Genomic DNA, 18,144 nt, shown 5'->3' with positions numbered 1-18,144 from the left:
TTTCTGGGTATGTATATAGCAACTTCTGGCATTTTAACTTCTGGCACTGTGGACTTTGAGCATTTTATAACTTTTACGTGCCCTACGTGCCTTTTTTTAACCATCATTGTTGAAAGATAATGTTGTCAACGGTTATAGAGAAAAGACCCGTAAAAATTGGCTCTTGTCCCAAGCTTATATTACTTATAGGACGACCTTTTGATCATAGGACGACCTTTTCTTGTTGTTTGCTTCATGAGAACAAGGCAATAATGAAGTTGTTGTATTCAGACTCCTTAATGAGTGGATATTTTACTCGCGATTCAGATATCAGTGTAACCGGTAGGTTTCAGTAACATGAAGGTTGATAACTTTTTGTTACAATACAAAGTGAATTTGATTTTGGAGCAAATTTGGCCTGAATATGTAGAGACTGTTATTCTCGCGAAATATTGGATAATAAAACGTCCGAATTTTTTCAGAGTGAAACTTGTTGCATGCCATGTAAGTTATTTGTGGAGTGATATTTTTGGTGAGTTAGGATGTCGGCTACAATGGTGAAACAAGAGCCGGGATTGGGTCCGTCGGATCTGGAAGACAGACTTCTTTTCCTGTGCAAGGAATCAGCCGAAGATGGAATCACTCAGGCAGCAGAGATAAATAGAGTCTTGAAACCTTGCAAAATTAAGACATCTCACCATCCCCCATCTACACCGTTTATAGGCATTTATAAATGCTATTATTGTTCCAACCTCCAAATTTATTTAGGGGCTAGGAATTTTAATGTACTCTGGCTTTTTTCATTTCAATTTTGACCGATCGATATATTTTGCTGAGATACAAAAGTCGTATTAAAAAAAGCTTGAGTTTTTGGTTTCTCGAGAAAGAAACAAGGCTCGAAGTTTAACTTTACTTGCCTTTTCACGATCACACCACTAGATATTAATGAAATTTTACTTTGAATCTTTTAATCTACTAGTCTCCGCAGTGTTATTATTGGCCTTACTGGTTTTTGTATTGGGACGTTGTTCTTTTTAACATCTGATCACATATTTTGAAAGAAGTGGTGATTATAGCGCAACGCTAAAGTCGTAAAGAGCGAAAAGGCTATTAATTTTAAGGTGTGAACTTTTACATTTTGATTTTATATTAGCGAGGAACATCTGTGAACGAGTTTTTTGTTTTCAAGAGCGCTGTTCACTTTTTATTGAATGCTTCCAAAATTGATACATGTATTTTATTTGTGCAGTTTCAAATGGTTTGAAGCCCTCAATTGTCTTTTATTGTTTTTTTTAATTGCTCTCAAACGAAGTTTGTAGCAATTATATTAGTCCTGTCGGTCTTTTTAATGCGATTTTTCGCTTGACCGATTTTTTGTCTGACGCTTTTGACTTTTCGTCCTCAAAAACGGGATAAACAGGTAGCGCCCAGCGGGCTTTAAGTGGTCTTAGTGCCTTTCAGCTCTGTTTCAGCTCAAACTGTTTTGGAGACTTATACTTATACTTATGGTGTGAAGGGCGGTTCTTAGGTTGAAGACACGTCCACTGTTGAGCCCCCATTGCCCCCCCACCGCGCTAATGCCCCCCCCCACCGCAGTGATGCCCATCCAATCAACCCTCGGTGGCCCTCCCCCCTTCCCTCCCCTCCCCTGGCTAGCTACTGACGAACAACCGCTTGCTAAAAACGCAAATTTTTACTGTTTGCAATTTCAAGCTTTTTGAAAATTTTTCACATTTTTTGATTTTTATCAGCCCTATGTGTCAAAGAACCTCCTCTACGGTTCGATAATAGTTTACTGCATTGTTTCTAGTTGTAATGGAATGGTTTCAACATTTTAACATCACGAATTTTAGCAATTTTTGACAAATTGTGCAATTTTTTCAAATTTTTTGACATTTTTATCCTTATTCAGGTCTTTTCAGACCCAGGGACCAGGTAACATCCTAAGAAGTTCGATAATAAGTTACTGACAATTTTTTAATGGCCATGGAAAAGTTTTTCAACTTTTTAATGTCACAAATTTTAGAAATTATTTGATAAGACTAGCTTTTTTACAAGTTTTTTAAAATTTTTTTTTGTAGTTATTTGGAATTTTTCAGCCTCAAGAGCCAAGGAACCTCCTCTAGGTTTTGAAAATAGGTTACTGAATAATTTCTAGATTAAATGGAATGTCTTGCAAGATTTTGACATCACGAATTTAAGCATATTTTTGATATTTTTTGCCATTTTTTTCCAATTTTTTGACGTTTATAGTCATTATTCAGATTTTTGAGCCTCAAGGCTCAGAAAACCTCCGTCTGAGTTTGATAATAAGTTACTGGAAATTTTTTGTTAGTCATGGATAATTTTTCAACCTTTTAATATTACAAGTTTTTTTTTAAAGCTTTTTGAATATTGTCATTTTTTAAGTTTTTCTAGCCTCAAGGGCCACGGAACTTCCTCTATGGTTTGATAATATATTACTGCATGGTTTATAGATGTAATAGAATGTTTTTTAAGATTTTATTATCACTAATTCAAGCAATTTTTAAAAATATTTGCAATTTTTTCATGTTTTGAATTTTTTCCGGCAACAGAGGCCCTGGGACCTCCTCCAAGGTCTGATAATAAGCTACTGCATAGGTTCGAGAGTTAATGGGATGGTGATCAACAATTTTTATGACTCCAGTTTTTGTAATTTTTGGTCAATATTTAAACTTCAAATTTTTGGAAAGTTTTTATGTTCCAAGTGTATCTTTTTGAGCCTGTGATACTTTTTCAGGCTTGAAACAGGGATACCGGATGATCTCTTGAGACAATGAATTGGTTCTTAAGATTTTAATGTCTTGAATTTTAGCAAGGTTTTGTTAAAATTTGCAAATTTTTCAAAATTTTTCAATGTTTTTTTTTCCTTTTCTTAACTTAACGACCATTACTGGCCAACAATTTTTTTTCAAGTCTCGCAGATGGGTTACTTGACGGAACTTTCGAGATAAAAAATTGTTTCGATTTTTTTATTGTGGAGTTGAAAAGCTTTTTAATTTTGCCTTTCAGTTTTTTTCTATATGATTTATTTATTAACAAGGTTAAAAAACTAGAAGTTGCAGTGTCGAATCCAATCATGGACGATATTCCTGTCTCTTTTTCTTTTTTTCAGTTAGGGTTACTTTCCATCTTATACTCGTTCACGTTTTATCTCTTTCTCTCACACACAATCTCTCTCTCTCTCTCTCTCTCTCTCTCTGTTGATGCCGCACTTCAGCTGATGTTATGTAGCGTAATGTCATCATCTCTGATCCTCATCATCAATGAGTTATAGTTGAAATATTGTTTATCATAAATGATCTAACAGGCGATTTTTAGGAAACCATTGTTAATTGCTCTCAAAAGCAAATTGTCGCAAATATATTATGATATTATACGAGGCGATAGATCAACTGAATCAGATGCGTCTCGTCACGGCGGTGTGCTGGTAGCTGTGAAGAAAACAATCAAATCCGAGGAAATTAGTGTGGCTGAATTACCCTTATCAGTTCAATCTTCACTTCGCGTTACCAAGTTAATTGGCCTAGAACCTTTTTACATCGCAGTTCTCTACAACCCTCCGGCGGGAAGCAAATACCGGATATCTATTGAGGATTTACAGAAGTTATTCCGCTTCCTTGAGGAAACGTGCTGCAAGCGTCTCCTCTTATCCGGTGACTTCAATATGCCTCACACTAACTGGAGTACATATGATTCTGCCAACGATTATGAAAATCAGATTGCTTCGCTTCTGTTCGATATGAATTTAAAACAATACATCGATTTCAATACAACAAAGAAAAGCTGTCTTGATCTTGTGTTGTGCAATGAAGATTCAATCATCAATGATACAACTTTGTGCGGAAATCTTTCTCGGTTTTCGGACCATTTTCCCATCACGATTAATGTGTCCATTAATAGTAAAGTTTCAGAAAATTCATCAACGAGATATTTTAGCTACTGCAATTGTGATTTTGATGCGTTGAATGAGGCTATTATTGCCAACCCATTCAAGCCGTACTGCTATAGCAATGTGGATGTTAACACGAATCTCTGGTATGAATGGATATTTAAACTGATCGAAATACATGTTCCTGTTCGAACTAAAAATAGACAACTACTGCCTCCATGGACATCAGCAGAGACATCCCATCACATGAACAAGATTAAAACTGAGCGAAGAAAACTACAGAAAAAGGGACTGTGTACGTCTGAAAAACTGAAAAAGCTCACTGAGGAATGTAATCAATTGCAAATAAACGATAGAGTCGAGTACGAGCAAAAGCTTTTTGCCAGCAGACACAAAGGACGAATCTACAAATATTTGAAAAGCCTGAAAAAGGATAGTCTACCACCAGTCATAAAATCTGAAAACTTGAAAAGGGAAGCTAGCACAGATCTCGAGAAAGCAAACCTTTTTAATAATTACTTTGCTACGGTAGTGACTGATGACGGTTATGAATACTTCGAACCAAGTGAACAGCATAATTTTGGGGAAAATGACATCTTAATTACGGAAGATTTAATCAAAACAGAGCTAAAGTCACTTAACATCTCGAAGAGCAGAGGTCAAGATTCGATACCACCCTTATTGTTTAAAAGATGCGGGGGATCAATAGCTATGTCCCTGAAAAACTTGTTCTGTAATATCAAGCGATTGCGCAAATTTCCATCTGCTTGGAAGACTGGTATTGTCAGTCCGATATACAAAGATGGTGACAAAAGAGAAGTTTCGAACTATAGGCCAGTTACTCTATTAAACATTGTCGCAAAATTATTTGAAAAATTTATCTTTGCACCACTCTACACTGCGTTTGCTGATCGAATAAGCAATTTCCAATTTGGTTTTAGGCCAAGACGTTCTGTTGTACTACAATTACTATACAGTTTGTCTCATATTTACTCACACTTGAACTCGAGAGATTCTGTTAATTTATTTATTTTGTTTGATTTCTCCAAAGCGTTTGACAAAATAAAACATAGTATCCTGATGAAAAAGTTACTTCAAATTCCCATCTCCAAGGCTTTATTCGAACTGATACAAGACTATTTATTAGGAAGAACACAGAAAGTGCGAATAGGTGACCAGCTATCAAATGAGCGAACTGTAACATCTGGAGTACCACAGGGATCGGTATTGGGACCATTATTCTTCCTGATATACATAAACGATCTCCCCAATGCTGTTTTCTCATCGTTAGCCTTACTATTTGCTGATGATTTAAAACTTCTTTACAATGGGAGACCTGAACAAGAATCCTTAGAAAAACTGCAAACGGATTTACAAGCCCTTCACAACTGGAGTGTGCAAAACCATCTACTATTTAACTTGAAAAAATGTTCCATTAGCGAATTTCAGTACGGTAGAAATAAGAACACCCTAGAAGATTTTTGTTTTATTATGAATGGAAGAAATTTAAACCACAAAAGCCTTGTTCGTGACGTTGGCCTGTTCATGGATGAATCACTAAACTGGAACGAGCATGTGAAAGTAAGAGTTAGAATGGCCAGAAAATCGTTCTTTCGGTTGAGAAGAAGTACGTCCCCGATCATTTGCACCAAGAGTAAAGTCGACCTATACCGATCAATAATATCAATGTCGATGCTATCTGCATCCGAATGCTGGGAACTAAGAAAAACGAATTTCGAAATAATTGAAAAATTCAATAAAAAGGTTCTGAAGTGGATTTGCGGAAATTTTGACTACAAGGATGCTTTGATCAAATCAAACTTATTACCACCACTCTACATTAAAGTGCTTAAAGACCTTCTACTTTTCAGTAACATCTTGGAAGGAAGGTACAATGTCGACTTTTCGAAAGAATTCAACATCACCAACAGCGGTAGAAGGAGACGTGTTGTGCTTCCAGACACTAGATTTGAAATACAGAGGCAAAATTTTTGGTATAGGACTGGATTCAGAATAAACGTCGTGCAAAGAGCTCTTGATTTCTTTAACCCGGAGAATCTGAAGAACAAACTTATTGAATACATGTGGAGTTATTTTAATAGACATTGGACTGAAAACAATCCCTGTACTTGGATTTTTATTTGTTTATGTACAAACTGTCGTGCCAATCCTAGATTGTAAACGCGGGGTGTGATTCCCCAGTGGCATATCCACGAATTCATAATAATAATAATAATAATATTAATCCTGTTTCTTTTATGCAATTGTTTGCTTGGCCGATTTTTCGTCTGACCCATTTGAATTTCGTCTTCAGAAACGGGATAAAGAGGTAGTGCCCTGAGGTCACTAGACCGTGGCTAGCTGTTGACGAAGCCAATCGCTCGCCGGTCGTTTGAGAAGAATTCGCCCGACGTTAGTCGGTTATGTTTAATAACTTTGTTGTACCTTATATTGCCTTATTTCTCATTGCTGTATTTCTTTATGTCCGTTGGCTAGAGAAATACAGATTTATACCTCAAATGAATGAGGTATAAATCAGCGCATTTAACATCTGCAGCTGATAGCTCAGTGTTTCAAATGATTGTTTCACAATGTGCTACCATAAAATATAAGTGATTTTTCAAGTGTTGAGTGTATTTGTCGTTCTTGCGGTCTTAGTTTCCATTGGTTTTTTCTGGAGTCGTAAGGGAATTTGATTTATTATTTCAATTTTTATGATATTTTATCAATTGTTTCGATTTCAGAAGTAAATATTTCGGATTTTGTCGATTTTTTCGTGATGCCATTTTTCTCATAAATGATAGGTACCATCTGAAAGGAAGCATACATGAACCTTGTTTTTTAGAATTGGTTTGTAGCTAATTTTTTTTCTTAGTTCAATTCTATTTTCTCAAAGCATTTTTAATTGAAATTCGAGTTTTGCACGTATTTTTGTGCTGTCTCCTAATCTCAATAAAAACAGGCCTCATCGGCCATCTGTTTGATTTGATTTTCTCCCTATTTGCTAGTTTTGTTTGTTACTTCGTCTTCCATGGGTCCCAGTAAAACGAAAGAAACAAAACAAAACGAAGAATGCCGCAATATAGGTACGCTCAGCCTTCAGATTTGGACCTTTGAAAATAATTTCTTTGGCTTTTCTGCCATGATATGACCATCAAAATATGTTCGACTGCACGTTCTGCGAGCACCGATAATGTATCATGTAACCTCTCATTAATGATGCTAGGTAACAAGTAGATAAACATGAAAAAAATCCAAAATAATGTAAGACTTTAATTTTTTCGAAAAAAATATTTCCAAAGACATGAACGCCATTAATTACAGAATGAAATAATTAAATATGTTCATTTATTCTTCCAAAGCAAGCCCTTGAGAATTAAAATTATCCAGAATATGTCTTACGAAAAGAACGTCAAACATGACAAAAATCATAAATTAATTTACTTTTTTTCCGTGTCGAAGCCAGTACAGTCAACGAATTCTTTAAAAACATTAGATTGTTTGGTATCAATCCCTCTTGTAACCTTCCTTTGACAACAATAATGTCATATTTGACTTGTAATTAACGAGACTAGATAACAAACAGACAATAAAAAGAGCAAAACTGCGAAGTTACAAAGTGTTTTGTTTTAATTTATAAAACAATTGTTTTCAGAGTCATGAAAGCCATCAGCTATCTACTAATATCAGAATATCGGATCATCTATTTTTCCATGAAAAGCCAATGGTCATTGTACTGGAATTTGTACAAAATTTAATGTGATATACGAACTGTCGATAATGTGAAAATGTGACAAAACTAGAAAACGTGAAAAATGAGCAAATATCTAAAAAATCAAACAAAAAATTTTTGAAATCTAGTTATATCAGAGCCAGAAAACCATAACTTAAGGCGTAAAACCGCAATAAAAATTGAATTTGATTTCAATAGAAAGAAGAAGCATTCTTTCATTGTTGACAATAAGCTACAAGTTGACCAAGTTAAAGAAAAGTAGAGGCAAAATTCAGTAAGTCATTATTTAAAAAATCAAATACTTTTAAAAGTCAAAACGACCATAATCTTTCAAGTAATCAACTAGATACAACAATGTGGAGCTATTTAGGAATCCAATTGGACCTATCATTAGTGAGCTTTGGTTTGAAATGTACGTTTATTTAATTAATGTAGAAAAGATCGATTTTTTTTTATAAAAAAGACCGACTGATTACAATCCGAAATATTTTTGGTTTATACCAGTCCAAGATTGATTCAAAACTAGCCCTGCTAATGTTGTTTGTCCATTAGGAACACTTATTTATTCGAATGTTCGAGATATTAATATTTGGTTATTTAAAAACTCAAAAATAAATGCTGCGTTTTTGATAATCAACGAATAAATTTAGCAAAAAACGGCAAAGTTTTAATTACATAGCACACATAGCAACGGAATTTGAAGTAGAAAAATCCCTATTTTGAGTCTAAAAAGATTGTGTTAGTGGTGTTTGGGTCTGTAATTTCTGTAAATTTAATCAAACTGGACTAAAAAACTTATTTCGTGCTGTTTTTGATGAAAAAGTCTTAATTTTGAAAAATTTTGCCGGAATTTTTGACAGAAAAAAAAAATAATAAAAATAGCCTACAATAAAGTTTTTTGTCTTTACAAACAAAAATCAACAACACTTTCTAAAAAATTTAAATTTTAGCAAAATTGGCGAAGTTTTAGTCAAAAATTCCGGAAAATGTGAATAAAATCTAACCGGAATTCACACTATTTTCTCAAAATTTATACCTCGATAACTCCGTAAAAAACGAAAATTAAAAAAATCTTTTCAATTCCTTATTCTACGCTGGACAAGCTTTCTAATGATAACCAGTCTCAACTCTCTACGATGAATATATTGATCGGCCAAAATTGACTGAACAAAATTAAACCCATTTGAGTATATAGTTCCTTCCCCCTCAAGAAGGGTCGGAACAAAAAATACGAAGAATGTGTGGGAGGACAAAGTGTTCAGAATTTTGAGGTTGTTAATTTATTGCCAGCAAATGAAGTTTAAAGCCTCTGCTGACCTCTGTTGTGTCGGGAACGTGTTTTGTTGGCGTGAGTAGGATTCAATTTGTGAGAAGATGTCAGAATGTCCACCAGTGCAGGTGCTGTCTACTGTGAATAAACTGCTGGCTAAAGGACTTATACAACTGTTGCAGAATGCAGATGGCGACATCATATACAAATTCAAGGTCATAAATACTCTTATACACGCCTCTGCAGTTCATAACTTTTGCTTATTATAGAGCTAATCACTGTTAGTTTACTGGTTGGTGTACAAAATGGCGAATGTCAAGATATCTTAACTTACCATCTGCGCAATTTTCAGATTTTTTAGCCTGATAAATTAACTTCTTCGGCCTGATAAATTAACAATCTGATTGTCACTGATAGGGCTGTTTTGTCCGTTACTGATAGATAATAGCAGTACATTAATTTAACTGCTAGGTAGATAACAAATAATAAAGAAGAAATAAAAAATGTCAAAGATGTGTCAATTGTATCAGAAATTGAAAATGTCGTTTGTTGTGATGTCATGGAAGCGTATGTTCGAATTTTAAAAGCTAAGTTGTTCACATGTTGTTTGCAACAGGAGAAATCGGCTTCCTCTGTGTTGGGAAGTTCGGCAGCTGCGACTAAAGAGTTGACGAAGGAGGAACAGTTGGTGCTACAGATCATAGCAGAGGCAGGAACTGCATCTATTTGGAACAGAGACATTCGTACCAAGAGCAACCTTTCAATCATACAGGTCAACAAGGTCATCAAAGTGCTGGAATCCAAAAACCTTATAAAAGAGGTGAAAGGTTAGCTAAGAATCAAGATGAATTATCTATTATTCCATTGACATCGAACAAGTCTTGCTGCTTACTCCTACTTGCAATTCTAGTTGAGCCAAATCTTCTTGAATAGCTGCGATAGCATTAGCGGAGCCTCATTGTTAGTCTTAGCTGATTTTTAGGAATTTTGATTGGACCTTATAAAAAATTTTTTGAACGCAACGTATCTCTTATACCAGAAATTTTTTAATAGCCGCAAAGCGATAACTATCGGTTATTATTGATTTTGATCTCATCGTAGTTTTTACAGTCCAAAGAATTTGGTTCGCTTTGATGCTCTTGTTCTGCAAGAAGTTATATTACATTGCATAAGGCGTCGTGGTTATATGGTGTTATTTTGTTAACTAGAGGGATTTCTCGAAAAACTTTTTTTACGTGTGTTCATCTGACTTCTTTTTGCTTTTTTTCCCGAAACCCTTTTAAACGGTTACATTGTGTTCTTATGTTGCTAGGTTGTAATTCTTTGCACACAATAGGAAGTTGATGGTTATTATGGCTTTTAAACAAACTGTGTTTGAAAAAAGTATGAATTTTTGAGCTTTGGTTGCTTTTATTGACCTCTTTGGTGCTCTATCCGTGAGTTGCATTAATGACAAATCTCTTGCGCTTTCTAGCTTCTAGCTGGAGATGCATTTTAAATATGCTTAATTGTTTTAGTAGGTAGTCAAGTGTATTTAATAACTCTAGTACTATTTGTTGTAAAAGTTGCAAATCTTCGCCACCATTTGATATTAACTTTGCTAGTTTTTCCCTGAATCGCAAGTTTTTTCCAATGATGAATCTATTTATCAGTTCAATTACAATTATTTCAGGATCAGATATTTGAGAATTTTCCGCATTTTCAACCGTTTTGTTGCTGTACCCCTTAGTCTCATCATTCACACGTATAATTTCTAATCATGTTGAATTTATATTTTAATAGATTTTGACTTATAGCCGATGGTTTTGGTAGTTTTGCACCCAACTGTTTTCAGAAAATGAGATATTTTTTTAAGTTTTGCCCGCATGCAATGTTGGTTGGTTACTCTAGTTGTATTTTTGTACATAAATGTATTCTATTGCTGCCCAGCTTAATCTGCTTACGGTTCATTTCATTCATCGTTACATATTTTATAAAGTTGTTAGTTTGTAGTCTTTTCTTGCCCTTTTTGTCTCGTATCGGTTTTGGTTAAAGGTTAAAAATGCCTTTTAATGATGTGTTGTTATTGTTTTCTGTGACTCTATCCCTACTGATCATACTTTTCTTAGATGTACTCTTCTTTTCAGGTCTTAATTTAATTGTTTTTAGGCATAATGTTAATGGATTTTCAAGTGGTCTTCATATCAAGAGCCCGATAGTCACGGCTGTAGTTCCTTCAATTTTTTGGATTGTAGATCAGGGTTTGAGATATATATTTTTTGTCCCCATCGGCGATTTTAGTCACCATATGTCCTTCATTTTTTCCGTTGACTTTACCGCTCAGCAGCTGAATTTGTGCCGAACGATAGTTTTCACACTTAAGCCTGATTTTTAAGTAATTAGCCTGATTAGTGCTGTATCGTACGTAACTTAGCTCACTCAAAAAGTAACTCGGCCTGGTCGATTTTAATTTTTTTATTCTCTATCGAAAAGCAAAGGAATACACTTAACCTAGAGCCCTGCTGAGAGTCTCATTATTGGATTTTTTAATGAATTGTTCCGAATATTATTTTATGCGCAGATTCTTTGAGAGGTGTTTTTGTGTATATCAGCTACTTTTCTTGACAGTGTGTTAAAATAGTAATTTATTTGTTTCCACTAGTAGCTACTATTTTTGTTTTTTTTTCTAAAAAAAGTGGAAGCTTGACAGAAAAATGTCTATTGCAAATATTTATATTGAAAACGATGCTTACTGTATATCGTATTCCAAAATTGATTTTTTTGCTATTTTTTAAACATTTTAGAGAATTTAAGTTGTGTGGGGATGCTGTCTGTTTTAAGATTTGATCACATTTTTTTTTGTTTTACTTAGTAGTCAAAGTCGAAGCAGTTTGTTTAAGTCGCAACTTTTAAAAGTGGGTCGAAGACCATGTTTTTGTTTTTTTCATCTGCCGCAATTTGATGACTACTTCTGAGAATTTTTCATTTTTTTGCAAATCCTTGAGTTTTTGTTTGAAAATTGGTTTGACTTTCTTTTCTAAACAACTCGGAATCTTTTTGGGTTTTTAATCGATGTTCATGCTGATTTATTTGGAAAAGTCTTATTTGGAAAGAGGTCATTGTTGCATTGTATTCTCGAATCTGGTTTTTTAAGTCTAGATACTGAAGATTATTGAAATTGTTAGTAAGGCATAACTTAATTGGACAGGGTACGTTTTCGTGCTTTTGTAAATAGGATTGTCTTGGATGGCCTGTTCTCCAGAAGTTTTCAACAGTTTGGTGACAACTTTGTGGTCTGCTTTGTGTTTGATTGTGATAGAAGGGTAATTTGGGTTGAATAATTGCTCTCGAATGAAGTTTGTAGCAATTATTTTAGTCCTGTGGCCTTTAAAACGGGATAAACAGGTTAAGTCCAGAGGGCATTAAGTGACTGAGCAGCTCTCCTCTTAGAGATTTACGACTTACTAGTTTCTAAGTATGCGATTCACTCAAACCTGAGAGAATTTTATGGTTTGAAGGACATTTCTTAATCTTGATCCCCCCTCTAGTCACTGCCCCCCCCCGTCCACACTCCTCCACCAGGAGATTTGAACCACCCCTCTTGTCTAGCGCTCCCAACCGTACCTCTCCGGCTCGCCGTCGTTTGAGAGCAATTCGGCGGATGTAAGTTGGTTATGTTTTGAAAATTTGCTATTTTGATTTCTGCTAAATAATGTTTTGCTTGAAAGCATGATAATCACCAAGCTTCTTCAATTAGCGATATCTACTGCATCTGTTGAAACTAATTGTCTCATCTGTCTCTGTTAGCGTTCGTTCTCCGCTAAAACTGTGGAAATTAGCAAATAATTTTTTCTGCGAATGCTATTAAGTTTTATCTACTTAATCCATTCTCTCAAGTTTAACAAGTTTTATCTTACCTTACAAGTTTAATCTACTTTTTATCCATTCTCATTAATGAAGCATCACATATTTTTGCGAATGCTATTGATTTTTGTCCTTTCCAGCAACTGAGAGTTAAAAAACTAATTCTTTGAATTCAGTCTCGTTTTCTACTTCTGCGTCTTGCGTTTGTCTGTTTTGCTGCTGTGCTCAATACCCTAATTTGTTTCAATTTTGGACTCTTGCCCGCGCTCTTTTCGGTCAGGCTCAAAAGTTTTTGGTTTCTTGCATTTGTTTTTTGGACCCTGCCGTTTTAAGGTCTATCGTATAATGGTTTTAAGAATGAAAAATGAATCAATCTGAAAAATGACTTCTGAACCCCCTTATTAATTTTAAATTGATAACATAGACTCTATGTGTAACCCTAACTCTAGTTCAAGTTTGAAACTTGATCGTAAAATAAAGATAATATTGGAAATAAGAGTATAAGTTTTTTTAAGTGGCTAAGCTATTTTGAAAACTTGTGTATTTACTCGGCTTTTCCGAGATGTTTATAGGCCTGATTAATTGTTCTATAATTGTGATTTGAGAAACTCTGAATTGTTTGCCCTCGATTTCTTGTTCTGATTGATCTATGCAGCTGAACTGGTTGGGTGGTAGTACCCTTTTAAGAGTCAAAACAAAGTGCTCTGAATTTGGTTATTTTTCCATTGAAATGATTGCAGCTATTTTATTGATCTATAGCTATTAGTGATGTTATCATTTTATGGTTTTGTATTTTCAAAATAGCTATCGTTTGATAGTGACTAACTGGCATTTTTGCAAAATGCTGTTTTCCCACATTACAAAAGGTGATGGTTGCTTCGAAGCAGAAATGTAGCTCATTATACAGTACATTACAAGCTGAAATAATTTGATCCCGGTTTGAAAACTAGTAAACCGAAAATCAATGGAGCAAGCCTAAATGTTTACAGTTGGTCTTGAGGATTGGTGGGCGACTGCTACATCTTCTTTGCAAGCACTGGTTCGCAATTTTCGGGTCGCGTCTCATAGTTGAAAAGGGTACATGTTAACGCTTGGGTAGATGTTTGGCTTGAGCTACTATTCGCTTCATCACTCAATTTTACAACACATTGCTGTTAAGGGTAGCTTGGCGACATCATACATCTTTATAATTGTTTTCTAAACTGTTGGGTATCAGTGAGCCACGATTTTTTGTTAAAGATTAATTGTTTGATTTTTAAGCTGGGTTATATGAAGCCTGAATTGCGAGAGTTTTGCGACGTTTGTATAGAGTTTGGTATCACTCCTTCTTGTTATAGTGGTTGTATTGAAGTAGGCTAATGCATACAACCCGTAATGATGCAAGGTTGTTGTTCTGACCCACTATGGTGGGGGGAGGAACTGTATATTCAAAAGGGTTTTTTTGTTCAGTCAATTTTGGCCGATCGATATATTCATCCTGAAGGATTGTAAGTGGTATTATTAGAAAGCCCGTCCAGCGTAGAATACAGAATTAAAAAGATTTTTGTGAATTTCGTTTTTTATTCGGCGTTAATGAGGTTGAAGATTTTGTGAACATTTGACTGATTTCCTTGACTGATTGACTGTTTCTGTTCACATTTTCTATATTGTTGCTGAAAATTGTCGTCAAATTTGCTAGAATTATGTTAAAATTTTGAAAACAATAGGTTTTTTAGCGTTAAAGATATAGAAGTACTGCTGCATAAAGCGACAAGACACGAAAACGAATCTCAAAATTTTTAAATGACGAGAAATAAAGGAAATTTGTTTTAAAACTCGCAGAATCAAAGCCAAAAAAACATTAGAAAAAATAAAACAGCAATTATGATTAAATTAGCAAACATACGTCCGGTCTTAGCTGAGACTAAGCTACAAGTTGGTTGATAAAAACAAGATTTAAAATTGGAAAATCTCAAAAATTTACTTTTGATTTTGGAAAAGCGGATTTCGGATAAACTTTGGCTGTTTTTTTAATTCATCCCTTTTTCAAAATTGACACCAAATATGCCCACTTTGTATGGATTTGCCCACTTTGTATGGATTTGCCCACTTTGTATGGATTAGCCCACTTTGTATGGCTTTGCCGTACATACAGACAAAAAATGCTGTCACAATTTTGGGCATATGTGAAACGATTCTCCAAATCGAACTATTTTTTATAAAAGCCTCCTGTAAGAGTGACCTGAAAGCAAAATTTTGCCGATTTTTCAAAATTAAATGTAAATTGTTGAGCTTTTCCACTTTTAAATCTTGTTTTTATCAACCAACTTGTAGCTTATTCTCAGCTAAGACCGGGCGTATGTTTGCTTATTTTAATTTAATCATAATTGCTGTTTTATTTTTTCTAATGTTTTTTTTTGGCTTTGATTCTGCGAGTTTTAAAACATTTTTTTAAATTTCTCATTTGAAAATTTTGAGAATCTTTTTTGTGTCTTGTCGCTTCATGCAACAATTGCAAATAAAAACATTTTCTCGCAAAAATTTTGGATTTATGTCTGTAATTGTATTTCTTTTTGTAGATGTATGACATTTTCCGCATAATGACAAATCCCAATGGCTTCCTATGGACGCATAAATAAAACTGTTTTTATACCTCAGTTGACAGATAATGGTTTTCATGGCTTTGAATTAAATTTTTTCCAAAACATATAAACGTAATTATATCTTTGCTTTCTGTTCTTTTTGTCTTTTCTTCCTAGTGTCAAATTACAGTTCAAAAATCGCACTATTGATTGTATGCATCTGCAATTGATCATTTTTTATTGAAAGTATTGTAATTTTAGCGGCGTTGACACTGTTTTCTCTTGAAATTAATGTAGGTTTTTTCTGTATTTTAGTTCTTTATGTAGTCGTATGGCATATTCTGGATGATGACAATCCTTGTTGTTTGTTGTTTCTGGTTCATTTGTTGTTTCCGGTTTATCTGTATTACGTAGATAAACCTCTAGTTTGAATTTAGGTATTAACTATTGGTTTTGATTACTTCGAATTTAATTGTTCTCGAAAAATGTAATTGTATTATGTAACTTTGCAGTGTTATCTACTTTTCATCCATTCTCATTAATTTAATTTTGTATTTTTTCCTGTTTATGTCGAGCCTTTGTTGACTTATGACATACTCTGAAAGATGGCTGTTCTCATTGGCAATGGGTTTTTTGGAGATATACTTGAACCTATTCAATGATTTTAGTTGAAAGCTGATGTTTTTCAGGACTTTGAAATTAATTGTTTAAAAAAAATGTTTTTTGGCAATTTTGCATTTTTTGTTCTTTCTCTCTCCTTTATTACCTAGTTTCATTATTGGCACGTCATCTATAACATCATCTGTGTTGCAATTGAACATGCGAAGTGCTTTTAGAGAAAAGCTTTTGATTTTAACGCATTCGACACTGTTTTCTCGCCAAATTTATTTAGTTTTCTTTATTTGTTGTTATTTTTTGTAGTCTCATGGTAAATTCTCGATAATGACAATTCTCGGTCAATATTTGCAGATGTATAAGTGATTTGGTCAATGACTTCAGTTATTGACTAATGGCTTTGATTACTTCGAAACTAATTGCTTTCGAAAATATTGTATTTTCTAACGTTGCCCCTTTTGTTCTTTTTGGTGCATTTGTTGCCTATTCTTGTTTATTTAGGGGTCACTGATCACATAAGTGGCGTTGAAGAGAGGTGCAAGTCTTCTAATCTTTTATGGAATGGATTATGGTTTTGACGGCTTGGACAACGTTTTCTCGCAACAGTTTTTGTGCAACATCAATTTTTTTTCGGTTTTTGCGTTCTTTTTGTAGTCCTATTGTATGTTGTGGATAATAAATGTCTTAGCTGCTCTCTATTGAGGTTTAAATGAACCTATTTATTGTTTCCGGTTGTTAGCTAATCGTGTTTATGACTTCGAAAATAGTTGTTTTCAAAAATACATGCTCGTTTTATTATTTGACCCCTTTTTTTCTACTTGTTACCTGGTATTAATTAAGTTGTCATAAAAGGTCACATATATTTTGTAATGAACTACAAATTCAATTGGTTAGTTAATGTTTATCCGATGATTTTTTTAATTAAGTGTTTGTTAAGTGTTTTCTTTAAATAGATATCCAATTTTGGTCATAATTAATGTTTGTGGTTTATATGTGATTTGGCTGTTTGTCGTTGCCTCGCAGCCCGAATGATGGCAGATCTCAGTGGATCTCTAATGTGTTTTTTTTAACTCACTTAGTGGTTTGAGTTTTAAACATTTTTAAAAAATTTTTATCTGTTTTTTTAACAAAATGTGAAAGTTTTTTTTTCCTCATTTGGTAGGCAATTAAGTCAAAAATGTGGTTGAGCGGGGTTGGAACATCATGTGCAAACGCACATTACCGAGCCTCCTTGTTTGGCTTGATATGACTACTATTCCTTTTTGTAGCCGTTCCTTTAATAAGTGTTCCTCATTTTAATTGCGCTTTTTAAAGTGTCTTCAAATTTCAGATGTTTGATTTCGTTGATTTTCGGAAGATCAGAACGATGTCAAGGTAACTCACCAATTAAAGACGTTTTACAGCAATTATAACTGTTGCAGGTGCATCTGGTAGGAAGAAGATGTACATTCTGTATGATTTGGAGCTGGATCTGAACCAGTGTAGAAGTCCCTGGGTGAACCTTGATGGGGAGGCAGAAGTCGAGTTCATACGGATTGTGCTGGACCAGTGTGAGTTGTGCCTGAAGGAGAGAAGCGAACAAGCCCAGGAAATTATTGCCACTGCTAATAATTGGCCTAGAAGCTAATTTGATTTGACAATAGTAATCGAGCAATGATTTGCAAGCCCTTAGACTTTGCCAGGCTGTATTTACATATAGGCTTTTATAAAATTAGGGTGAATTAATGTTTACGGGAAGGCTAATTATGTCAATAGTAAATTCCAGGAAGATCGATTGTGCTGGGTATTTTGGAAGCCTGTTTTGATGGTCTGATAAGCCATCCTAATTATTATTCATCTCAAAAGCGCTATTTTAAGTTTGCGAAAATTAAAGGCTAGTGGTTCAAGGCCAGTTCTTTGATTTGTGGTTTGCGAGAAAACAGTTAAGATTCCATTGAAAGGGTATATTATCTAGTGAACGGATATATTATGGAGTAACTGGCTATCATTGAAACCCATTAGTAATGAAGAAAGAGGGTGCAATTAATCCGCCGTGTTCAATTTCTTTATGCACTTTTATGGGTGTGAGAATGTTTGCTATCAACACTTTAATCTTATCCTGAATTGAATGAAAAAGAATAAAAGAGAAGAGGTGTCACATTAATACTGAAAAATAGATGGCAACTGTTTCCTAAAGGGCAAGTATCCGAATGATTCCATAATGCGTCATCATGCTGCGTTTGTGTCTATT

General features: G+C 34.4%; 1 protein-coding gene across 1 annotated transcript in view; it reads left to right on the top strand.

Moving 5' to 3' along the window:
* The first annotated feature begins 431 nt into the window (after positions 1–431).
* LOC142340835 (DNA-directed RNA polymerase III subunit RPC6-like) overlaps positions 432–18,144 on the top strand; it is an 18,134-nt gene continuing 421 nt past the window's right edge. Inside the window, exons 1-5 of the mRNA XM_075391576.1 lie at positions 432–626; positions 8,982–9,110; positions 9,512–9,722; positions 17,336–17,503; positions 18,092–18,144. The exon at positions 18,092–18,144 is cut by the window's right edge and continues 421 nt beyond it. Of these exons, the coding sequence (XP_075247691.1) occupies positions 522–626; positions 8,982–9,110; positions 9,512–9,722; positions 17,336–17,503; positions 18,092–18,144 (666 nt within the window). The 5' untranslated portion in view covers positions 432–521. The remainder of the gene's footprint in view (positions 627–8,981; positions 9,111–9,511; positions 9,723–17,335; positions 17,504–18,091) is intronic.

Source organism: Convolutriloba macropyga, chromosome 6 (assembly GCF_964194025.1).
Source record: "Convolutriloba macropyga chromosome 6, txConMacr16.3, whole genome shotgun sequence".
Classification (NCBI taxonomy): domain Eukaryota; kingdom Metazoa; phylum Xenacoelomorpha; order Acoela; family Convolutidae; genus Convolutriloba; species Convolutriloba macropyga.
The sequence above is the reverse complement of the archived record's forward strand: the minus strand, read 5'-3'. Positions and strand labels throughout refer to the sequence as shown.